This window comes from Equus asinus, chromosome 17, assembly GCF_041296235.1.
Source record: "Equus asinus isolate D_3611 breed Donkey chromosome 17, EquAss-T2T_v2, whole genome shotgun sequence".
NCBI lineage: Eukaryota > Metazoa > Chordata > Mammalia > Perissodactyla > Equidae > Equus > Equus asinus.
Genome location: NC_091806.1, coordinates 31112311 through 31138008, shown reverse-complemented (window position 1 = coordinate 31138008; position 25698 = coordinate 31112311). Strand labels below are relative to the sequence as shown.

Genomic DNA, 25698 nt, shown 5'->3' with positions numbered 1-25698 from the left:
AGACTGAGTAGATATGAAATGCCCTCTGCTCCTGCCCCTTCTCCTGCTGGGGACAGTTGCTGCTCTTTTTCTGGGTACGTCCTCCCCTTCTCGTCTCATCTGTATTTCTCTTTTCTCCTCTTTTCTGCACCATTTTTGCACAGGTGGGGTCAAGGCCACAGCCTCCCCTCTTCAGTTGACCCAATTCCTCTCTGTTAAGATTTCTTCTGGACTCAAAACTGTGACCTGAACTTTCTATCAGGGCTCCTTCACAAGGAAAAACCACCCACTTGTGAAGGTGAAGGGCTTCTCACAAGTGCATCCTCCCACCCCAAAATACACTCCTGTGGTGTCAGCTAGAAGTCAGGTTCTCATGCATTTGTGCATATGACCCAAGAGTTCTTGCCTCACTCAACACCTCGGAGATCCTTCCCGTCTTGTCGTCAGGTGGCATCCATAGGAAGGCTTGAGTGGGATCAGAGCTGTCATGGCACTGGAAGAGGGGAGAACTCATTTGATGGCAAGTTACCTCTTCTTCCCAGAGAATGATGACCCCCATTTGGACATCCGAGAGACACAGGCAGACCTGATCCAGGATGTGGAAGGTTCAGGGGAGCAGGAGAGAGAGTTGGCCCTGACAGAGGAGGTGATTCAGTCAGAAGGAGAGGAGGCTAAGGCTTCCACCAATCAAGACACCTTTGAGGATGAGCAGGCCATTGAGTGGGACCCAGCTGCCCTAGGTGAAGACTTGCAGTGCCCCAGGGAAGAGGAAACAATTGAATTGTCTGGCCATCCTGCGTGCAAGACCTGCCGCTACTTCTTGGTGCGAACTCCTAGGAGGTTTAGACAAGCTCAGGTGAGTGGCAGGAAAGCTACTGTGGAGGACCTGGGGGAGAAGAAGAGAGTGGATTCAGCCTTCCATTCCATACTCATTTAGACTAGTGGTTATCAAAGTCTAATGTGCACCAGAATCTCCTAGTGAGATGAAATCTGTAAAAAAAAAATAGAGATTTCTGGGCCCCTTACCCCAAATTGCTGATGAAGCAAGTCTTGGGTGGGGCCTAAGAGTTTGCATTTATAACACACTCCCAGGTGATGATGATATTGTTGCCTGGAGACTGCACTTTGAGAACCAGTTATTTGGACAAAAGGCTTTGGTACTAGATAGACCTATGTTCAATCCTGGCACTGCCTGTCAGTGGCTGTGTTACCTGGGCAAGTCACTTCACCTTTCAGAGCTTCAGTATCTTCATTTGTAAAATGGAGATACATAGTTCCAAGCTCCTAGACTTCTGGTGAAGTTTCCATGAGATAATACATGGAAAGTATTTAGAATAGTCCCTGGGTCATTGTAAACTCTCAATCAATGGGGGCTATAATGATTCTGAGTATTATTATTATTTCCTGCAAGCAGTTCCTGACAACAGTAAAAGGAGCAAGCGATGAGATTGAGGAGGGTAAGTAGGTCCTGATTTATGAACTGAAAAGGGATGTAGGCTCTCTGCTGGAGACTCATGGACTTGAGTAAAAGGAGAGTGAATTCTTTACACCACCTCTTCTTGTCTCTGCAGAATGTCTGCAGGAGGTGATACCGAGGCAATCTTGTCTCCATACACAGCTCCAGCTTAAACGATCGCCTTCAGTGCTCAATCAGGGGTATCAACTAAGGCCAGGTCTGGATTGGAGGCATCAGGAGAGGATGGGTAAGTGAGGGGCCAACTCCCAGGTACGGGAAGTTCTTTCTGATCGCATCGAGGGTACACCTGCTGGCCTCAAGCCTTATCCCAACAGCTGAGGTGACCTTAGGCAGGTGGTGATGAGCTGGAGCTGGCTTGTACTGGCTCAGGAGAACCAGTGATTAGGCACATCTCTTCCCAACTCCATGTTCTGTGACTTTACGCTTGTAGCTTGAAATCTCTTCTGGTGGATGAATTTACACCAAGGAAATTGGCAACTGCTACAAGTCCCTCTGCTTCCTCACCTTCCCCCAGAGCTGGTTGTTAAAGACTTAGCAGCACACCCCTGGCGTCACGAGATATGTTCCATGCCCATCTTGGTCACTTACAAGCTGAATGATTTCCTTGAGCCTCAGTTGCCTCATGTCAAAAATGGAGTCCTTCTTCTGTTAGAGTGGCTCTGGGATTGTGGATGAATAAGTGCCATCACATTTGCTACTCAAGTGTGGTCCATGAAGCAGTAGTATCAGCATCCCTTGGTAGCTTGCTTGAAATGCACAATCTTGGGCTGCACCCCAGAAGTACTGAATCAGAATCTGCATTTCAACAAGATCCCCAGGAGATTTGTATACGCAATGAAGTTTGAGAAGTTTGTGTTATGATGCCATTGCCTGCACTCAGGGATGGATCTCTAGGGTATCTAGTTTCTAGCTGGGTGAACAGTGAGAAGAGATTATACATTTAGTGAGTGGCCAGAAAGGGATGCTTGGTGCTCAGAGGGCATTCTCTGGATCCCGTGATTGTCTCTGTCTTCCTGGACGTCTGCCCTCTGATGCAGCCTATTCCTTCTCTAGTGCTGGCACAGGAGATTTCGCTGGACTGATGGGAGCCGCTGGAATTTTAGATACTGGGCCTCAGGGCAACCTAGAAATGGGAGAGGCCGCTGCGTGGCTCTATGCACCAGAGGTGTGGGGAACTCAGCACCAGGGCAAGGGGAATGGGGGTAAGGTGAACTCTTACATACTGTCCCTTTGAGCTGTTTCAACACTCCTCCCCAAACTCACACCCTCCCCCAACTGGAGAGCCAACGTCCTCTCTGTGAGAAGGGCTGATTTGTAGGGAAGGATTCCACAAAGGAAAACCAGGTGATGGGGTGTCCTGTGTGGGGGTTGGATGCAGGCTTTCCATCTTACGGCCTGGGTGGGGGTCCTTTCCCTCTTCTGATATGATGGCGACAGATGAGAGTAGCAGATGTGAACTTAACTGTGGATGAGGGACTAAGGAAAGATGTGGGAATTATGGATGGCTGACAGACAGTTCTCCAGCTTCCAACAGCATGGATGAGGGATGTGAGGGAGCTTAGTACAATGGCTAAGACCATAGGTGCTGGAGTAAGACTGCTCCGGTTCACATCCCGCCTCTGCCACTGGACAGCTGAGACACAGGCAAGTTATTACCCCCACTGAGCCTCAGTTTCCTCATCTGGGAAATGGGGATGAGCTAGCACCCATCTCTTGGAGTCATTGTGAAGATGAAAGCACTCAATCATCCTGCCTCCTTCGCTGTGGGAGCTCAAGAAACGTTAACTCGTAGGGAAGTGTAGGCAACATATGGCTGACTGATCACAGACACAGCAGGCGAGGGAGGGTATGAGATGCCTGAGGAGGGAAGGAGGGAGTCACAAGCCACACTCAGATGGGCAGCTGACCTCAGTGTGCTCTCTACTGCTAGGGGGTCACTGGCGAAGAGCTCCTTGCAGCAGGTGTCTGCCCTTCCTCTGCTCCTTCTAAGCCGTTGGCACGGAGACCCTGCCTTGAAGCCTCCTCACTTCACAGCTTCCGGTCAGCCCCCTGGACACTGGCCTCATCCCCTTGTCCCTCCTGGAAATAAAACCAGACTTCCCACAGCATTTCCTGACTCATTTCTTCATCGCTCAATTTGGAGGACTCGCTGAGGTTCGAAACGCCTAGAGCCATCACTCCCGCAGGGTGGGGCTTTGAGGAAAGTAAAATGTGGTGGAGTAGGGCTCCCTGTAGGGGTGGGTGGGAGTGCTGAGGTGTTTGGCTGCGGCGCCACCTGGGGGCGGAGCATGGACCCGGAGACCCCTTCTCAGCCCTGGCTCAGGGATTCCCACCCCTCCCCCCCCAGGCTCTGGGGGAAGATCCCATTCGGTGGGGGGTGGGGAACTGGCCCTCCTGTTTTGTTTGGGTTCAGTATGCAGGGTGGGCTGGGGTGGGGTGGGGTGGGAGTGGGGTGGCTTTTCAAAACGGAGCTGATCTTGCTGGTTCAAGGATAGAGTGGAGCAGTGAGATGCCATCTGGATAAGCATGAGGGAGGGAGGGGAAAGCAGTCTTCTCTGGGGGCAGCCTGTTCCTCTAGTCCTCTGTCTTGTTGGCCTCAGATACTGGCCCCTGTTTTCCATTCTTCCAGCCACTGTGGGTGAATTGAAAGGCCTCAACTTCTTCTGAGATCTGTTCCCCACTCCATTCCCAGGAGGGTGGCTGTCCTTCCCTCCCCCCTATCCACAGCCTACCTCCCTACAGGGGCTACATTCTCAGGAGGGAGGTGACTCCCAGCAGGAGAGTCTTGGGGCCAGTCGGGGTATCTGGTAGCCTGTGGCTCCCATGCTGTGTCTACACCCCCAGGTCTCAGCTTCCCTCCCTCAACCCATGTTCTCCAACCCAGGGGACATTGAGAGAGAGCACTGTTTCTGCTCTTTACCTTGTTTGCGGCAGGATGCTGGCTCCTGGTAGGATCTGGAGTTGATGCAGCAGGAGTTCAGACCTGAGACTGGGTATTAAGAGGGCAGACCGCCTTGGGTTGTGGGGAGAGAAAAAGGGGGGCGCTCTGAGACAGAAATACTTCTTTGGATGTCGTTCTACATGGGGCACAGGGAGGGAGTACAAATGTTTCTGGAGATGCATTTGGGTGTGTAAGCGAGTCACTCTTTGTATACCTGTGTGTATCTGTGTATGTGTGAATCTGTACATGTAAATGTGCATAAATCTTTGAGTCAGTGTGTATTTGTGTGTTGTTTGAGGGTGTACATTTTGTACATCTCTGTGTATTTATGGATAAGCCTGTGTGTCTGTGGACACCTATGAAGCTCTGCACCATAAGATGCCTGAATCTGTGTGTGCACACATGTGTGTACTTGTGTGACTTTGGCCAGTATGTTTTGGGGTGTGTATACATGTTATTGTGTGCCTGAGCACACCTGTGTACAGGTCTACGTTTGTGTGTGAGCACGTCTGTGCCTGTCGAGGCATATGATGGGATGTGGAGTTTCAGGAACTAAAAGAACAGTTTCTCAGATGTGCTTTCTTATAAAGGTTCTGGAGGTGGTGGAACAGGACAGGGCAGAAAACCTCAGGGGACACGGGTGGCGAAGAAGCAGCAGGGCTGAGTTCCCTGAATATGAGCGGGCCTCTGACAACGGGACCACGGGTCTTGGGCTTGCCATGAATCTCACCAATGCTGGACCTCAGGGACTGCTTTTGGTAAAGAGGCCTGTCCTCCACAGAGAGGTGTGTCCCTCAGCCTTGGTTGCAGATTGAGTCGGGAAGCTGCTAATCACAGCATGTCAGTCTCCCCAAGGGCTTGGAACGGGGACTACCTGGGGGTGAGGCCCCCTCCTAGGTCCCTGCATTGCAGACTGCAACAAGCGAATTCTTTTTCGTGTATGTGTGATGAAGATTCGCCCTGAGCTCACATCTATGCTAATCTTCCTCTCGTTCGTATGTGGGATGCCTCCACAGCATGGCCCATAAGTGGGGTCGGTCCACACCCTGAATCCTAACCTGCAAAGTGCAGGCCACTGAAGCAGAGTGTGTGGAACTTTAACCACTGAGCCACAGGGCTGACCCTGCAACAGAGTAATTCTTGACACTCTGCTTCTAAAAGAACAGTAGAATCTGGCTTTTTGGGGGTGCGAGGGATAGGCAGTAAAGGAAGCTCTGCATAGGGAGCTCTTGGACTGGTATTTAGGCTGAATGGCAAGCCTCCACTTAACTCCTTGTTGGGGACTTGGTTCTAGCCAATCCCAGTCACCCAATATCTTGCCAGCCAAGACTGGAGGTAGAGGGAGGGCAGGGAGAGGAGGGGCTTAGATGTCTCCAGATGGAAGCTTGCTTGAGGCGGGCAAGGGTAGATAAGGTGTCCCTCAAATATCCAGCACTGTCTGTTATTGGGCTCGACTTCAACCATTATATATTCATTCCTTGGGTTGTTTAAGGCCTTTCAGTCTGAATAGCCTTTGATTGAAGAGCAAATACTCTTAGGAGAAGAAACTCCAAGGGCCTTATCTCTTAATACCTCTGGGAGGTTGATTGGTAACTTGCCGAGAACTATGTTTTGTGAGAAGGAACACAGAAGGCAAGGATGTGTGTCACTCTCAGTGGCCATGGGTAGAGGGTGGTTGTGGAGAAGAGAAGCCATTGAAAAGGAGGTAAGGAAGCAGAGAGTGCAATGTTCACCATTTTTTTCTTGCTGGGGACCGAGGTAGACTTTGTTTCCTGGTATTCCTTGCATAAATTGGGCTCTGTAGGGGCTGGCCCCGTGGCTGAGTGGTTAAGTTCGGGCGCTCCGCTGCAGGTGGCCCAGTGTTGCGTTGGTTTGAATCCTGGGCGCGGACATGGCACTGCTTATCAAACCACGCTGCGGTAGCGTCCCACATGCCACAACTAGAATGACGCACAATGAAGAATATACAACTATGTACCGGGGAGCTTTGGGGAGAAAAAGGAAAAAATAAAATCTTTAAAAAAAAAAAAAGTTGAGTTCTGCAGCATGCTACTAGGTGTGGCCAATGCAATGTGGGAGGAAATGATGTAAGGCTCTTCCAGAACTGGCCTTTAAATAACCCCCTATGATCTTCCTTTTCTCAGGGGATCTGGGGGTCCCCGTAGGCATAGCTACCCGATGGAAGGGGCTGTCTGACCTGCTGTGTGTAGTAAACCTTGAGATTTCACAGTCTACTTGTTACTGCAGCAGAACCTGGTTGAACCCAACACATATAGAAAAGAAGGTGCCAAGGAATGTGCTAATTTTTCCCGGACAGACATAGCACAGAAGTCAGGATCCCAGGCCCCAGAGTCACAAAGCTCTGGGTCTGAGTCCCTGTTCTACATTTCAATTTTTTTAGCCTTACTAAGCCTCAGTTTCTTCTTCAATAAAATAAAAGTTGAGTTAGACAAGATCTGTAATGCATTTACCCCACGGCCTGGCAATGGCAGGTTGTCACTAAATGATGGCTTTTGTGCAGAGTCATTAAGGAAGCAGTGTAGTGGTAGGAATGAGCACGGGTTCCAGTTTGAATTTCCATGTATTACACATTTCTTCTTCTATGAAATAGGATTAATAACAAACCACAGCAAGCTCACCAGGGTTGGTGGGCGGGTCCATGTGATTATGTTGGTGACTGTGCTGAGGACACGAGGACACAGAAGGGACAAGTTAGCTACTTATTAGTACTGATGTCAACCCGAAGTCCTGCACACGGAAGCGCTAACTTAGTTCAGCTGTGGGAGGATAGTGTCAGGCTCACACCCACAGGTTCAGGCCAGGATGGGCTGATGCACCCACAGGAGGACCAGCCCAGTGTGGGAAAAGAGAGGGATGGGGAAGCGGGTCCCTCCAGGACACCGCTGCCTCCATCTCCTCCTCAGTGAACCTTCTCAGCGCCAGCCCAGGCTCCTGAGAGCTGGATTCACCGGGAATGCTTGTGGGTCTCTTGGTTGGAGAATGCAGTGTCATCTTCATTGATGTGTCTGCTGATCAGATCTCCAGACATGGCCTTATTCTGGAGGCTGCTCCTGGGGTGGTGCTATCCCACCATCCTGAGGATGGAGCTGAGGGGTGAAGGCAGAGTCAGGGAAGGGACATGGGCCTTGTGTGTGGGAATCTTACCCCTTCTCTCCTTGCGGTGGGAGATCACTGGGGTTGGGCCTTTGCAAGTGCCCACTGCTTGATCATCCCAAACTACTCCCAAAGCTGCCCACACCCCTTTTCTCTGCACATTCCTTCGAGGGGCCAGCCCTCATCTACAGTTAACTTCGTTTCTGCTAAGTCCTCATGGTCATGCCCACACTCCAACTTTCCTGGAGGCTGATTTACTGTGAAGCTAATGAAACATACTTCAGGGTTAATATGTCTGTGACAGTTGACATTCCCACCAATAAAGCAGGAGAACCATGCATTTTGGACAAGCTCCCAAGAAGATTCTGAAATGCGGTACAGGATAGGAACCACTGGCTCTGAGACATCTGAGAATGGCCACCCAGGTTCCTGAAAGGGGTGACAGGAGAGAAGCTGGAGGGTAATGAGTGGTCTCCCCAAGGAAGTGAAGAAATGAAGGGTTCTTATCAGCCCTCCCACCTCCCTCAGGCTGTGGCAAACCTTCCTTCCTCTGGGGAACTTCCTCCAAAGTCCCTACATAAAATGTCACTGTGGAATGGAGAGAAGGAAGATCTGGGATTTTGGAATTCCTCAGGACCCAGGAAGACTTCTGGGCAGGTAAGTGCTTTCTGGGGTAGTGGAACTTATTCCAAGTAAGTGTTCATCTCCTGGGAGGCATTTGGCCTGGGCTGGGAGGTTCTGGAGGGCTGGCTGGGATTGTGTGTGGCTGTCAGGTTGCATAGGTGTCAGCAGGGACAGGAATTCTCATCCTCTACCTTTCACATTCCTTCTGAGGTATGCGAGAGCTCTCCTTGTCTGGGGAACCAGAGATGCACATGTGGCTTTTTGAATTCTGAGGAGGGAACCTACTTTCTAAGTGCTGTGTGGCCTAGGAAGGCCAATAATCATTGTTTCTGGATTCTCTTTGTTTCAGAGACTGTGAGGGGCTTACTAAGTACGAAACATAAAAATAATATTCTCCTCTTCACGTTCAGGTCCACTGGAAAGCCAACCTTGTCTGCCCCTCATGGTCTGCTTCATTCTATTCAGAAAGAAGTGCTAGGATCCTGGAGAATCAAAGGCTGGGCTCAGCATTAGCTTTTCTGGCCCATCCTGGCTTCTGTTCATACCTGCTGTTTCTTTACCTCACTCCCAATGTCCCCTAATGGTGTGGCTGCGGGGTGTGTGTGTGTGTGTGTGTGTGTGTATGTGTGTGTTTGACAAACTATGTTCCCCATTGCAGGAAAAAGCCAAGAGGAAACTCTCCCTATTTCTGGCGGTTCTATTTGGGGCAGTTTAAGGTCTTCATCTGGGTAAGTCTCCTTAGTCTTCAGTCTTTCTTTCTCTCCTCTGCTCCTTTCTAAAGTATATAGGGTCAGAGTCACAAAGCCACCTCTTTTGCTGGCCATCCTCTATTGCAAGATGTCTGCATTTAAAGGAAAAGAGACTGTGGAAACTAAAGTTAGAGGGACCCCATGGGACATCTGTATATCTGCAGCCTCATTTATACTATGACATTCTCCATTTTGTACTTTATACGTAATGGCCATGATGATCACCATAATGACTTTCTTTTACTTTGAGCTCACCTAGTGTACTGTGCTAAGCATTTTGTATGCATTATCTCCTTTAATCCTCATAGCATCCCCATGAGGAATGTAATATTGTATACCCATATTGCAAATGAAATAAAGCTAGTAGATGATGGAATCAGTACCCAAACCCACAATGGCCTGATGCTAAGTCCTTGATCTTCACCCCATGACCTCATGTGGGAGGCTAGGTTATCCTCATGGAGGCTTGGTTCTAGGTTCCTCTCTTTCCAAGGCTGAGCATTCTGATGGCTAGGGCAAGGAGGGAACTGTCCATGGTTCTAGAGAGGAACAGGAAAAGATGTGAGGGGGTGCAGTTGGACTTTCTCTCTGCCAGGGACTGAAACGTCCAACTTTGAGAGCCCCTTGGGTAATGAGATCCTGCCTTAGGATGGGGAGATGGCAGAACACGGGACAGTGGAGGCTCCTATGGAGGGACTGATGCTGCTGGAGGAAGAGGAGGAGGGAGGCTCTGGAGGTGAAGATGTCCCTGAGGAAGAGGGGGCTGTCAAATCAGTCTCAGTCCTAGAAGAGGTGGACAAGGACTTTCAGTGCCCTAAGGAAGAGGATACTGTCAAACAGGTGGGCATCCCTGGATGCAAGACCTTCCGCTTTGTTGTGGTGGTGAGATCCATGACGTTTAGTCAAGCTCAGGTGAGTGGCCTGTGGCTGAGGCTGAGTCCAGGTGTGGGGAGGAAGGCAGGGAGGGGATGTCCCCAGCCTCTGAGTCACTGTTTATTTTCCTCACTGAGGACCCTGGGGGTGTCAGCAGGGGCTGAGTCTCACAGAAGTGTTAGAGGTGGCTAAGAGGGGGTAAGAAGTGAGGGTCAAGTGGAAACAGTAGTTACAGTTTGATCTCCAGTCTTCAAATGGCTGTATGATTGTGTTGGGGAGTGGGGGAATGAATTGTGGAGACTGCAAGATCCAGGGCTAACGTCATGTGTATTCCTGAGGAGGAGCACCCCATTTTCCCTCTTTTATCCTGCTTTGCAGTATACTTGGCAGAGGTGCTACTGGGGCAAACTCGTCTCTATCCATAACCTCATCTTTACCTACCACATCCAGTGCTCAGCCAGAAGTGTCAGCCAGGGTCAAGTCTGGATTTGAGACATGAGCACAGGCTGGGTAAGAAGGGTCCCAGAACTAAATGGGGAGGCTCTTCTGACCCAAACCTGTGCTCAACTTGCTGCAAATTTCTTGTGCTTCTGCTCTCTGATCCTCTGAGGAATTGGGGAGAGTTGGACACCTTGACATGATAGCAAGGTGGTTGCCTAGGCATCGGGAAGAGCCAAGGCTTTAGATGAGTAGGTGTGGGTTCAAGTTCTGCTCAGCCTCTCACTGTCTGTGTGACTTGGGCAGGACTATGAGCCTTGGTCCTCATCTCTAGAATGGGGTTGAAACTCCTGCCCCACCTCTTGTCAGGGCCAGAAGGATGAGTGTGTCACGAGGATGCATAGAATGTGATGGTGCTGAACACTGTGGATAAACATTTTGGTTGATGAGGACTGTGTCCATGATGGTCCAACAGAGAAGGCAAATGCCCAGCAGGCAGCAAGAGGATCAGACAGGGACAGTTCTAGCTCTACCTCCTGCTTTCCCTTTGCCTCAGGCTTCAGCCTACCTTCTCCCTTCCTCCCTCTTCTAGGGCAGCTGCCAGCGCTTTTACTGGGTTGATGGCAGTGCATGGAAGATTTGGTACTGGGCTCTCAGCCAGCCCCCGCCTCTGGTGGCAGCTGTGTGTCCATGTGGAACCGAGGTGATGTGGAAGTGGGGGTGAAACATGATAAGGCATGGGAGGTGGGAGGTGCTTATGGAGGTGGTACTAGGAAGATGTGGACCCTCCAAGGGAGAGGCCTTCTGGATCTTTAAACTTCATGTCCACTGAAGTGTGGTGGCTGCTGGAATGTCTTGGCTTTGTAGGCATCCTCTTCGGCTGGGTGTCACTGGTGTTTGTCTTCATGACAGAGCATTACTTTGAGGAGCTGTGTGAACCAAATGCCAGGCTAACGGGCAATACCACGCTAACGGGCATTGCCACGTGACAGACTGGTAAGAGAGTGATGACTTCTCTAGGAGGCTGAGGCTGGTTCTCACTTGGTGGGAAGGGTTAGGGAGGACTCCATCCCGTGCCCACCCTACCAACCTTTCTACAAGAGAGAAAGGGGATGTCAGCCTCCCCTGTCCCCTACTCCTCAACCTCAGTCTAGGAGGTGCCTGGAGAGAGAAGTACTAGCTCCTGAGGGGTAATTAGAGGCAGCCACATTTCAGCTCACTGAAGGGAGAACTTTCCACCAGCCAGCTGTCCAAGATGGGAGAGGCTGCTCTGGAGGGGAGCCAGGCTGGGAGCCCACCTGGCAGGAAGGCTGGGCTAGATGGGAGGTTGGCCCACCCACTCTTGCTTCTGAGATCCCCCTTTCCGGCCTCCAGACTGCAAATCCCAGGATGAGAAGTTCTCGCTCATCTTCACCCTGGCGTCCTTCATGAACAGCTTCATGACGTTCCCCACCGGCTACATCTTTGACCGTTTCAAGACCACCAAGGCCCGTCTAATAGCCATGTAAGTCCAAAGGCCCAGTCTTGGTGGAGATGAGCAAGAGGAATTCTTCTGGCATTAGCCTCTCTTGGAGGGAGTCTCGGGCCAGGCAACTGGGCAGCCCTGCCAGGCACTGCCTCAGCAGCTGTGTGAGAAACAGCCCAGAGGGTGAAGTTGGCTAGACCTGGTCTCTTCCCACACCCCTACTTCCCTTTCCTTGCCTCCTTCCTCTGCTAGGTGTGAATGTGTGTTCTATGTGACAGGCTTTCTGTGACGGCTGGTCTGGGGCCAGGGTTATGAAATTAGCAAAACCTAAAAATGTCACTCTCACTTCATTCCGGGGACCCTTGTCTATAGCTCCTACAAGGCCTCATGGCCAGGTTGCTCAGACTTAATTGTCATCTTCCTCACCTCCCATCACTCCCTAGAGACTCAGCCTATGAGGTCTCCTGGGACCTGCAGTGGTGGGATATCAGCTCCCCTGGGGCTGGAGGGAAGGCAGTGGGGTTTCCCATGCAGATGAGTCAAAGAAGCCAAGGGACTTGCTCTCGCTCACCCAGGGTGCCACTCCAACTGGCCTGGGTGAGTGATAAGCAGTGCCCTGCTTGGAGCTGATAGAACCCAAAGCAAGCAGCCCCTGGCATGCTTGTGAGAGATTAGTTGTCAGAGGGACTGGAGGGCTGGCTGGGCCAGGAAATAGCCAGGTCCCTTGGTCTTTAAGTGCTTGGCACATAATGACTTTATCTCGTCTCACTTGGTGTTTGACTCCCTCTCCTCCTCTTCCCTCTCCTCCCCCTGTGCCCTCCCTCTTCTCCAGCCTCCATGTGTTAAGAAAAACTCAGTCTTCCTTCCTGTGTTTCTCCTTTACTCTTACACATGATACTTCACAGCCAAATGTGTGTGTGTGGGGGGTGTTCCCACACCAAGCCATCCTGCGACAACAGCTGGGTGACCTACAATTTAACTCAATTCTGACCTTATCTTCCTGGAGATAGAGTCAGATCCCACAGGTAAGGGCTCAGTCCCACGAGACTGCCCCCACTTCAGACACCAGTAGCAAGTGGTGTGTCCCCTGGTTACCCACAACTTCTGTCTGACTTGGCTGCACAGCGGAGGTTCCCATGACCTCCTCCCGCTTGGGTTCGATTATTTGCTAGACCATCTCACCGAACTCGGGGGAAAACTTACTTATATTTACCAGTTTATTAAAGGATGTGATAAAGGATACAGATGAATGGTCAGATGAAGAGATATGTAGGCGAGGTCGGGGAGGGTCCTGAGCCCCGGGGCTTCTGTCCCTGGGAAGTTGGAGTGTGTCACCCTCCCAGTATGTGGATATGTTTACCAACCCAGAAGCTCTCTGAACCCTCTACTATTGGGGTTTTGTGGAGGCTTCCTCAAGTAGGCATGATTAATTACTAACTCCATTTCCAGCCCCTCTCTCCTCTCTAGAGAAGTGGGGAGTGGGGCTGAAAATGCCAATCTTCTAATTATGGCTTGGTCTTTCTGGTGACCAGCCTGTCCTAGGAGCCAACCAGGAGCCCACCCAGAGTCACCTCATTAGAACAAAAGATGCTCCTAGTGCTCTTATCACTGAGGAATTTGAAGGATTTTAGAAGTCCTGTGATAGGGACTAGGGACAAGGACAAAATAGACATTTCTTATTCTAAATCACTATGTCACACTTAGGCACTACTTTTATTACCCCATGTCTTATAAGACCCCCAAACTGCTAGAAGATCCCCATAACCTTTGGATTGTGGTTCTATAACCACAGAACCCTACAAGTTTAAGCTTGGGTTCTAGGTCAGTCCAATCATTTCCTTTCATAGAAAAGGCCACTGAGATCCAGAGAAGGGCAGTGTCTTGAGCAAGGTCACACAGCGAGTAGGAATTAGGACTGAAGGTTTTGATTTGTAGACCAGGCGCTAACCCCTTTCTCCAGAGGATTGGCCTGCTGGGACTCCCAGGTGGGAGGGCCTTGGCTCCACCCACTTTGTCTCTGGCCAAGCCCAGTAACCTTCTCCTGAACTCATTGCATCCTTAGCTGAGTTCATTGCCCAGGATTTCCCCGTCTAGCCCTGGACCTTGAGAGGAGCAAAATACCCTCATTTGTGAGGTCAGGGCCACATATCAATCACATCCGGGCTTCTGGCACCTGGTTCTGAGCCTGGGGTCCAGAGGCATCCATGCCCATTGAACCCCCAGGCTGAGAATGCACTCTAGTGCCAAATTTGGAGATTGGGTGAGTAGAATTCTCGGTATTGTCCCCCAGGTTTCCTTTTCCTTGACAACATCCTCCATCCCCTGTTCTGTGTTTCAGATTTCTGTACACCACTGCCACACTCACCATAGCCTTCACCTCTGCAGGTGAGTGCTGTCAGGGGGGTGGGAGGGACACAAGCTCAGGGGCACCTGCTGGGTGGGGCAGTTGCCGAAGTTGATGGGCAGGACACACTGACCCCCCAAGGTTATCAGAGAACCACAGACTTTGAGCTTGAAAGAATCCTTGAGAGAGTTATTACCAGTCTATGAAAACAGTTTCACCTACTGAGAAATGCAACAAGTAAGCACAATGGAGGGATTGCCTCAGAGAGAAGAATTTGGTCCAAAGATTACATCTTTCCTCTTCTATGTATTAAAATGGTCTCTCTCTCTCTTATTTCAACGAAATGATAATATGAATGACAGCTGCTTTCGAAAATATCCTTACTTAGCAGGTCAAAAGTTGATGATCCTTGGTAGTCAAAAGTTTTCTTTTCAAATTTTACTGGTCTATAAATGTATAAAATTCCCAAAGTCTAGGAATTCCAATCTGGTTTATTCCTGCTTTCCCCCAGTATGCAGAGGAGAAAACTGAGGCTAGAGAGAGACCCCTTGCAAAGACTTGCCCAAGGCCACAGAGCAAGTTATTGGGAAGTGGCCTTGGGGTCCCCGGCCGTGCCCTCTCCTAGCATCTTGGTTATGCTGGCCAAGAGATGCCTTCTAATATTTCTCCACAGCATCAGATCGCGTGGTTCAATTTTGGGGATAGGAAGTAAAAGTACATAACTGTTGTGTGTGTAGTCCTTTGCTGAAGCCGTATGGCATCATGAGGTCGTCTCCATTTGTGCTCCGTAAACACGGGCTGAGTGTCTCTGATCTCATGAGATAGCCTGGCACCTCAAGCCAGTTATTTAAAACCACTCGCCTCATCAAACCAGCTTTATCTTATCTAAAAGCCTGTGAATGATTTTTAAGTGGCTGAATGTGGAGGTGGTGGCTAGGTATGTTTCACTCACCTTGTGAATCATTTGAGGAGCTGTTGTCCCTTCTTCCATAAAATGGGGCTTTTGGGTTTTGGAAAAAGTCTTGGGGCCACAATGACCCAATTGTGAAAGGAATCTCACCCAACCTTAGGAGAGTGCATTAGGAGAGAGGTACCTTTTATAAAGACAGAAATTGAATGGTAAATGGCATGAATAGTCTAAAATGAGCACTTTACAGTGCTTCTCAAGGTATAGAACAATAGTTACTTCAGAGGACATTAGGAGGCACAACCATGCCGCGTTAAGCACTGAATTGTCTGGTGGAAAAATCATTCTTTTTTTATTTCTGTTTCAGTCCTCTGATTTCATGAACGAAAGTCTTGACATGCGGCCGGTATGAATTTAACACTATGGCAGGAGCAGGTTTCAAGCTTGGAACGTTCTGAGGGCAACTGCATCTAGTTACAATTTAATAACATTGTTTTCCTTTCATTGTATTTATTTTTACAATTCCCTTCTATTCTTGACAAGCAACACGGGTTGCTTTTCATTTACAGTAGTGATACAAAGTTTCCTTTAAAAAGAATAGATTTCTTTTGGATCAAAGGGAGTCAACGTAAAGAAAACATTTTGGCAAATAATAGGATGGGCATGGGTTATGGCCCAAATCAGGAAAGAAGTCTGTAGTTTGGAAAGACTAATTTATTAAGGGCTCCAAACTCCTGGCATTTTAGTTCTGTTATCATCAAACACTTTCCAGACCTATCATAGTACTTTGTTTGCAGGTCAGTCTGTTCAAGGGCAGGAAGTGTGCTTAACCCATCCTTCGTTTCCAATGCCAAGCACAATGCCCCATGAAGGAAGTGCTCAAGTTTGATGAACAAAGGAAAGAGTCTGTCCCATTTTCTCACTGAGGTCTGCCAACACCCCATAAGGCAGGAAGAGCAGGGACTGTTATTCCCATTTCACAGATAGGGTCACTGAGTCACAGATTCAGAATCCAACTCAAAGTCATTCAGTGAATAAGAAGCTGGGCTTAGGGACGGAATCCAGACTTCTCTCCCCACAGTGTCAAGGATGAATAGAAGGGGCTGTTTGTGGTTGAATGAGAGAAGGGAGCAGTGGCTTCACTTCGAGTCTATCTGGAGACATCCAGATCTGCCACAGACCAAGGACCATCTTTGGTGGGGAAGAAGGTGGCTCAGGAGACCTCTGCAAGGACATTTGGGGGAGCCTTGACCAGTACCATAAGACCTCGAAGGATGCTAGAATTAGGGCCCTGAGCCCGGGATTGTTGGGAATTTGGAGCAAGTAGGAGCCAGAGTTTGGGGTTCCATGTTTGGGTTGCACTATGATACTGCCCCACCTCTGGTTTGATTGTTCCAGAATCAGCCCTGCTGCTCTTCCTGGCCATGCCCATGCTCACCGTCAGGGGAATCCTGTTTCTGATCACCAACCTGCAGGTGTGAGCCTGCCCTCATCCCAGGCACCTGGCAGGAGGGTGGAAGGAGGGAGAAGCACTTTTCTACATTGGCTACCTTAAATGGGGTTGGCCCAGGCCAGGGTGGTAGCTCCTGGGGTGGAGGGTGAGTCTGGGTATCATGAAGGCGTAGAACATGCTGGGTGCATAGGAAATATTTATTTCATGAATAAATAAGTGATTCAGGTTGGTCACATTCTCTCCAGGTGAGAAACCTGTTTGGCAAACACCGCTCAACCATCATCACTCTCTACAATGGAGCGTTTGACTCTTCCTCGGCAGTCTTCTTTGTCATTAAGGTAAAAAATACGGGGCCAGCCCATTGGCCGAGTGGTTAAGTTTGCATGCTCTACTTGGGCGACCCAGGGTTTCGCTGGTTTGGATCCTGAAAGTGGCCATGGCACCGCTCATCAGGCCATGCTGAGGCGGTGTCCCACATAGCACAACCAGAAGCACTCACAACTAGAATATACAGCTACGTACTGGGGGGCTTTGGGAAGAAGAAGAAGGGGAAAAAGAAGAAGATTGGCAACAGATGTTAGTCGTGGTGCCTGAGTTAAAAAAGAAAAATGAAAACGTAAAAAATAGTAATAGCCCACATTTATTGAGCACTAATATATGCCAGACACTTGTTTTGTGAACTTTACATGATTTCTTTCCATCAACGCTTCCGCAGCTAAAAAACATGACACTTGAACTTGAGCCCAGGCCTGTCTGGTTCTAGAGGCTGAGCTTGTAACCATTAAACTCCTTCTTCACACTCCTGTAGGATTTTTGCACAGAGGCTAAGGGAAGGCATGGCTATGATGTGCCTGGGGCAGTGTTGGGCAGAGGCTTGGGGCCCTTTGCAAGGGAGTGTTTGTGCCTGTGAGCTTCTGGGTTGGACAGGGAGGTGGGGGGTGGCTCGTCGGGGCAGCAGGGGCAGACACAGAGTCCTCTCCAGCTCACCTAAAGGCCAATGTTAGTGATCAGGGGATGGGCTGTTGCCAGTGCTATTAGTAGCCCACCTAACAGCCATTCTCCCTTCTTCATTGCTAACATTTCATCTGGGCAGTGGGTGCCCAGCCCAGGGGATGAATCCTGATTGATCTAAGCCAACTGACGCAGTCGCTTTCCTCCTTGCTAATGATGAGTGAAGCTGGGCATATTCTCCAGTCCTTGTTAGTGAGGTGAAGGGGTTGTATTCAGGGGGACTTTAGGGATATTTCTCTCCTTGTTGGAAGATGAGAGCAGAGCGAAAAGAAAGCCTTCCTCCTTGGTACCCCTTTCCACCCTTCCTCTTTGAATGTTGTGGCAAGTGTTTGAATGTTTGAATATAGCTGGATGTGTGACAGCCATTCTGTGATTATGAGGAAACAAACTGGAGGACAAAAGCTGGCAAACTAAGGATGAATGAGTGAAAGGAATAAAAGAATATGAGTCCTTGACACCCCAAGCCGACCAACTTGGGACTTCCCTCTGGGCTTTGTGTTAGGCCAGAGGCAGCTGGCACAGCCTGTGGGCCAGGGGCAAGAGAAGAGGATCTCTGGGAGTCACTATCCAGATATGAAACTAGCTTAGTACTGAGCACCTGGGCTTGGAGGGTTGCCCACAGGCTGAACCTTGGGGCACATACTCAAGCTTTTCTACCGCTCGTGCAAGAACTGCTTTCCAGGTTCTTCCTCCTTCCCCTGGATGTGCTTCCCTTCCTCTCTTCCCTCTTTGGAGTGGGATGGAGAGAGAGCGTGCCAGAGCAGGAGCTGGAGATCTCCGTTTAATCTGACCTTGCTGCTGCTCACTCTGACCTTGATCAATTCCTTGTGCCTTTCTGGACCTCAGTTTCACCCTCTGTAAAGTGAGGTGGTTGGGCTAGATCAACGGTTTTCAAACTGGGTGTCGAGGAACACTGAGGGGCTCCCTTTGATATTATGTTGGTCACCAAGGAGAATAAGGGGGAGGATGACAGAGCCACTCCCCACTCATGTGTTTCATAAGTTGAATTTCTGTGTAAAATTTTGTTTGAACAAAAGGACTTTGCTGCCCATAAAAAAAAAAAAAAGCACCAGGCTGGAAGATCTCTGAGAAGCTTCACTTCACTAGGTGGCTCTATAAGACTGTGGGGATGGATAATACGCTGCCTCCTCTGCTGCTGGTTGGGCCCTGGGGTGACAGGGAGGCTATGTGTGTACGAGGTGTAATTAATTAGCTTCCAGGGTGGAAGGCAGCAGCCTGTACCAAGACTCATTCTTAGAAACTGGGGTTCCAGCTCCTGCTTCTTACCCAGACTTTTCTTTGGTGTGGTAAAATCTATAGAATAAAATTTACCATCTTAACCATTTTTAAGTGTATGGCTCTGCGGCATTAAGTTCATCATATTGTTAGGCAAGCAACACCACCATCCATCTCCAGATTGAAGTCTTTTCAATCTTGTGTAACTGAAACTCTGTCCCCATTAAACACTAACTCTCCAGTATCCCACCCCACCCAGCTCCTGGCAACCACCCTTCTACTTTCTGTGTCTGTGAATTTGGCTACTCTAGGGACCTCATCCAAATGGAATCACGTAACAGTTATCCTTCTATAACTGGCTTATTTCACTTAGCATGATGTCCTCAAGGTTCATCCACGTTATAGCATGTGTCAGAATTTCCTTACCTTTTTCTTTTGGTGAGGAAGATTGGCCCTGAGCTAACGTCTGTTGCCAATCTTCTCTTTTTACTTAAGGAAGAGTGTCCCTGAGCTACCATCTATGCCAGTCTTCCTCTATTTTGTATGTGGGATGCCACACAACGTGGCTTCATGAGCACTGTGCAGGTCCACACCTGGGATCTGAACCTACGAATCCCAGGCTGCCAAAGCAGAGCATGTGAACTTAACCACTATGCCACTGGGCTGGCCCCTACACTGACTTTTTTCCTCCTTTATCTGCAGCTCCTTTATGAACAGGGCATCAGCCTCAGGGACTCCTTCCTCTTCTTCTCTGTCTTCAGTGTCTGGCATGTTGGGCACAATTTCCTCCTGCTGCCCCGGGCGCACATCCCCTACCCGCTGCCCCCCAACTACCGCTATGGATAAGGACTATGATCTAGTGATTGTGGGCCAGAGCCCCCCATGTGACCTGGGATGGAAGCAGGGGATGGGAAAGTTGTGGTCACAGTAGGGCAGAGGAAACCTGTCACAGGAGAGGAAGACCAGAATGGGTGTGTCAGTTGGCAATTGCTGCATAACAGACTACCCCAGAACTCAGTGGCCTGAAACCTTAAGCATTTATTATTTTTCCTGGGTCTGTGGGGAGCTGACGAGTTCTACTGATCAGGGACAGGCTCAGATGATCTTGACAGGGCTCATTCTTGCCTCTGATCATCTAGTGGGCTAGCTAGGGGCTGGCTTGTCTAGGATGACCTCACTCACACGAGTTTTTTCTGGAGGTCATTGAGGGTAACAGGGATGTCTGGGACACCTGGCTCTCATCCTCTGGCAGGCTGGCTTGGGCTTGTCCATGTGATGGTTCCAGGGTTCCAAGAGAGAGAGTGCAGAAATGCACAAGCTTTCTTAAAGTTCAGGGCTGGAAGTGGCACAGCATCATCTCTGCTGTGTTTTCTTGGCTGAGGCAGCTCACAAGGCCCGCTGCAGACAGGGGATGGGGAAATAGTCAGAGCTACAAAATTCCATTGCAAAGCGTGGAGAACAGAGGAAGTGAAGAAATGTGACCCTTTTTGCAGCTTTTCCCCACAAGCAGTAGAGGGAGAGCTTTCATTTGCTGCTGACTTACTATTGGCCAGATCCCAACTGCTCTCTAATTTCATCTCAGCATGATGCTCTCAGATAGATACCCTTAGCTCCATTTTCCAAATGTGAAAGATAGGGGTCCGAAGGGTTATGTCTGAGCCGTGTTGCCACAGCCAGGAAGAACAAGAGCTGGGATGTGAACTCAGCCTCTCCTACTCTGCCCACGCCTCCAATGGTTCCCAAACTTTGCTGGGTATCAGAATCACAGAATCACTCAGAGATCTTCAAAAAATCTGGAAGCCTGGCTGCCACTCCCAGACACTCTGATTTAACTGGTCTGGCTGTGACTTGGGCTTCGGGGTTGTTAAGAGGTGATTTCACTGTGCTGTGAAACGGGGGATCCCCTGCACTATTCCCTCCAGCCTGAGACTCAGGCTCAGCTCACAGCCCTTGGGCTGGGCTGAGGGGACTTCTGTTTCCACAGCCTGTGCTCTGGGAGGGACAGCAGGGAGGAGGAGCAGAAGACAGTGGAGTCCAAAGAGCTGGAGGGACAGTTGGAGTTCGTTTCGCCAAAGGAAGGTGAGCCCTGCTGGTGAACCCAGTTTCCTTCAGAACCTGGTCTTTGTGGCGGCCGATCTGGTCCCTCATCTCCATAGCTCCCCTAGAAACTCACTCACGAAAGGTCAGGTGGAGAAAGGACCTGTGGGGTCTTCTCAATCCCCTCACTTTATAGAGGGTCCAGACAGGGGCAAGATTTTTGTTTCTTTTCTCCTTTCTGTCCCTCTCTTCTTTCTCTCACGTCATTATCACACTACCCCCTGAATTCGATCTTCCTTCATTTTCCTTCCTGTCCCCCGACTCTCCAGTCCTAAGTCTGCCTTGTTTGTCCCCATTCCTGCAGGTCTCCTGGGTCTGCCCTCTCACTGTTCCATTTCCATAACCGCCTCTGTTGCTTCCTCATCTCTTTTGGGTCTTTGGTTACAAACATCACAAACCACTGCTGGCTGAGGTAGAAATAAGAACAGGATTCTGGGAAGCTCACAGAATCAAGGGAAAAATGAACTTTCCGGGCTCAGGATGAGCAGGACCAGGATACGCCTGGGGCTCCCAGTCGAAAGTCACAGCCACTCTCTAGGGAGAATGATCGGATTGGGCCACCTTGGGTGAGGAACAGAACACTGAATTCACAGGCCCATTTGGACCATGATGAAAAGGGCAGGGGAAGATTTCCAGAAGAAACTAGGATCCTGGCACCGAAAGAAAGGGGATGCAGAGCAGCTGAGACAACAGCTGTCAGCCACTAACCCTCATGTCTAACTTTCTCCTCTCCTTGTCTTTTTTTCACCATCCTGACTGAGAAAGATCAGGAAAGTGTTAGTGCAAGAAGTGTCGGTGAAATCAAACTGTGAAAGACAGACCAGATTTCAGTCGATGAGAAGAACATGGGGAGGGTCATTCATGGTGGTAGGGCCAGGATGACCAAGGCGTAGAGGTGAGCATGTCCCACTTGTGGGGAGCTCAGAGAGCACGCCGGATGAGTTCTGGGCGGTAAGAATAGAAGGCGAACGTGGACCTCAAAGTGTTCCATTAAGGCCTCTACACTGTTGTTCACCCTCGTCCTCCACTTTCCTTGTAGTTCATGCCCAGATCCTCCATTCTCCGTCAGAGATCCCAGATCCAGGGCAGCAGAAGGAGCTCCGCTCTTTCTGGAGCTACACTTTCTCTCGGTGCTTTGCCTGGCACCTGATGTGGCTGTCCATGATACAATTGTGGCATTACACCTTTATCGGCACCCTCAACTCTCTGCTCACCACCTTAGCCAAGGGCACTAGGTATGTGGTGGGGCTGGGAGGCATCCCATCTGTGCATCCCAGTTGGGGACTTGGAACCTTGAGCGGTGTGGGGTGCTAAGCCCAGTAGGGCTATGTGCTCCAGAGAAAGGTGTGAGCAGGGATGTGGGGAGGATGGTCAGGCAGGGCAGGGTGGGAGGGTCCCCTCCTGTAAGGCAGTCCTGGAAATTTCTTATCTCTCAACCCTTCTCTGCCCTCTGCAGTCAGCATCTACACAAATGTCTTTGCCATCACCCAGTTCTTCGGAGTGCTCTGTGTCCCCTGGAATGGCCTGCTCATGGACCAGCTTAAACAGAGGTACCAGAAGAAAGCGAGCAAGACAGGTGAGACCTGGGCTCGGGAGCATCAGGCAACCAGGAAAGGAGAGATCTTCATTTACCTTTCTGCCAATCTTCTCTTTTGTTCTTAATCTTTTTCTACTTGCATCCATCCGTCTATCCCTCCATTCCTTAGTCCATCTATCCATCTGTCTGTCTAACCACTAGTCGCTGAGTGCCAATTATGGGCCAGACATAGATCAGATTCAACAATGGACAAGACAGATATGTCCTTGTTCTCAGTGTAGAGAGTAGAGAAAGGATAGTAATTAGGCATTACAATCCATGAAGTAAACCCACATGGGGCTGTGGGGACACAATAAGGGCACACAGCCTGTTCCAGATGAGGATGAGATCGGTGTATGGGAAGGCTTCCTGGAGAAAGTGGCATCTAAGCTGAAACCTGAAGGATGAGTCAGAAGTGAGGAGATGAAGAGGAGGGCCCTGGGAGAGTGGCCCAAGAATATGGTGGGCTGAAGTTGGGGTCAAGGTTGTGAAGGAGAGAGGGAAATGTTGAGGACTCCGAGGAATCCCTTCAAGTGATTCAAGGACTGGCCAGTGGTGTAGTGGTTAAGTTCAGCACTCTCTGCTCTGGTGGCCCAGGTTCGTGGGTTAGGATCCCAGGTGCAGACCTACACCATTCATCAGCCATGCTGCGGTGGCAACCCACATACAAAATAGAGGAAGATTGGCACAGATGTTAGCTCAGGGTGAATCTTCCTAAGCAAAAAAAAAAAAAAAGTAATTCAGGCTGGCCATGGTACAAAGAAGTATGGAAGGGGCTGGAAAGAGAGCCATGAGAAGGGGCAGGCTGTGTCCCATGCCGAGAATCTTTGACAAGCTCCTTGGACATAAGTCAAGGAACAGAGGGGTGCTGAGGTATTTTAACCTGCAGGGGTTGGGGATGGGGAGGGACAAAAGTAGAGAGTAACATTTCTCCTATGACTTTCATCTACACCCCTCCCTGACTCCCCTGCCCTGCTTCTCCTACCCTGCTGGAGTATTCTATAGCAAATCTCAGTCATCAAACCATTTCATCTGTAAATACTTCAGTTTGTACCTCTAACGGATAAGTCCTCTTTTACTTGAATATCACCATAGTTTCATTATCACATCTAAAAAAACCTCAATGATTTCTTAATATCATCTACTATGCACTCTGTTCAAATTTCCCTAGTTGTCTCAAATATGTCTTTTTACAGTTAATTTGTTCAAATTAAGAGCCACACAGTATATTTTGTTGATGTGCCTTTTATGTCTTTTTACACGTATAAGCATCGTCTCCCACATGCTTTTTGTCCTTGTTTATTTGTTGAAGAAATGGGATGGTTTGTTCTGTCACATTTCCACATTTTGGATTTGGCATCCTTTTGGTGTGATTTAAAATGTTTCTCTGGCTATTTCCTGTAAACACACAGGTTGGAAGCTCAAGGAGACTCAGTTTCATATTTTTGGCAAGAATAATTCAGAGGTGGAGCTGCGGGCTTCCTAAGGGCTCCCGTCAGCAGGCCCCTGGTACCTATTGTCCTGTTCTTATCATGTTAAGATTGATCAATGGGCTCAGACATTGTCAGTCTCATCCACTTATTATAAAGTTTCCCATCGAGGGTGCGCCTGATGATTGTAGCAGCCGTTGATAATCAATGCCTAGACCCAGTATTTTATTAGGGTTGCAAACTGGTGATTTCCTATTTCCATCTTTCCTTCCGCTTTGAACAGCGAGAATTCCTTTAGAAAGAAAAACTTCCCCTTATTAACTATTTTGTTACCGTGGCATAAATGCTTGGTTTTTCTTCTTTTCACCAATTTTGAGAATCATGAATTGATGCCCTAGCAACCTCCAGGGGTGACTACTCATTGTTTCTCTTTCAAAGTCTCATTTTAAATATACTTGATGTGTTTCAATCCATTTTGACCACGATTCCTTTTGATGTTCAAATAGTCACATCTTTGGCCATTGGGAACTTTACCAATCCAGTATCTGTGTCCTTTAGACATCATCCCATTAGTTTTAGAGAGTGTCTTTAGTTTCTAGCACAATGAGATATTCACATCCATCTGATCAGGTATATTTCCTATCCCAGACCTGAAACCAGCCATTTCTCCAAGTAACGCTGGGTCCCTTTAATGGGAAATGGTATTTAAAGACTGTAGTCTGCATGGTGGCATTTCTAATTCTCCTGGGTTGTCATTGCTTTTGCGCTTTGGATAGAGTTAAAGCATACATAATTTTTTGGAAGAAAAAATATGTCATGAATGCCTAATAATGATACTTTAATTCAAATTTTACTTCCTTAATTTTACATTCGTATCTCTTTTTCTCTTCCTCTGAAAATCTTGGTTCCTAACAATACTATACAGACACACACACGTATAGTATTTTAAAAGTATGTTTTATATATTATCAGTGGTTTTAGCAATGTTGATACTATTAATAAAAATACTGTGGCTGAATGCTGTGCCTCTCTCTCTCTGTCCTTCCATCCTTCCGTGCTTCCTTCCATTCTCCTCCTTAGCATATATCCCACAAGAGGATGCACAGTCAAATCACTGTTTTTAAGAATCACCAACTTGACATAAAGTTGAGTTCATTGGCTTCATTTTGTTCCTGATTTTGGAGGGTTGCTTTGCTTGTTCTCTTCCTATTATTTTATTTTAATTTAATTTTAAACATTTGTATATCAAACATTTACATTTTCCCAAAGCCAAAACCATGAAACAATATACATTCAAAGAAGCTTAGATTTCCTCTCTGTTCCCTGCACCCTATTCCTTCCCTCTGTCTTTAGGCAATGATCTTTTTCTTAAAGACAGACTATATAGATATAATTTTGCTCTCAGATAAAGGCCACATACTGCACGCCCTGTTCTGCAGTCTTCCTGCTGTGTGACTCTCTGTCCCGAGGATGATCCCCAGCAGGGCCTTCTCCTCACTCCTCTCACGCTGCCTAGTTATCCGTGACAGGGCTGCAGTACAGCCAGGACAGCTGTCCCTCCAGATGGCTGTTTGGATTGCCCCTGTCTTTTGTTAGTACCTGTTGTGCTATACAGACTGCCTGCCTACAGGTTGCAGGGGCCAGAGCAGGTGGCCCTCTTAGGAGGCCATTGCAATCTGTGTGATCTGTGAGTGAGTGATGGTGGTTTAAAACTAGGATGAGTTGGTGAGGATGGAGAAGAGTGGATACATTTGAATGATAATTAGGAGGTGGCTCATCAACATTCATTGATGGACTGGAGATGGGGCATGTGGGAGAAAGAGGATTCGAGGATGATCCCCTGGGTTTCTGCCTGGAAAGTTAGATGGATGGTGCCTCTGTTCTCTACCTGGTGAACGCTCTGGTCCCTCCGTCAGCTTCCTGTGTGACCCTGAGCTGGTCACTGAATGCCGCCTGGGCCTCTCTTTCTTCATCCATGAAATGG

The 25698-nt window shown here is 48.9% G+C and overlaps 1 protein-coding gene and 2 pseudogenes across 1 annotated transcript; all 3 read left to right on the top strand.

Annotated features, from left to right (window-relative positions):
- The first annotated feature begins 13 nt into the window (after positions 1–13).
- On the top strand, positions 14–3445 carry LOC106826469 (proteoglycan 3-like; annotated as a pseudogene).
- A 1790-nt stretch (positions 3446–5235) lies between these two features.
- Positions 5236–10249, top strand: LOC123278161 (bone marrow proteoglycan-like; annotated as a pseudogene).
- A 767-nt stretch (positions 10250–11016) lies between these two features.
- LOC123278162 (equilibrative nucleobase transporter 1-like) lies at positions 11017–23770 on the top strand. The gene is given in 10 exon segments (XM_044750610.2): positions 11017–11191; positions 11570–11699; positions 13999–14045; positions 16310–16386; positions 16610–16702; positions 19314–19452; positions 20595–20690; positions 21778–21955; positions 22169–22284; positions 23697–23770. Coding segments are annotated over 10 exon segments (1125 nt in total).
- Positions 23771–25698: the final 1928 nt, after the last annotated feature.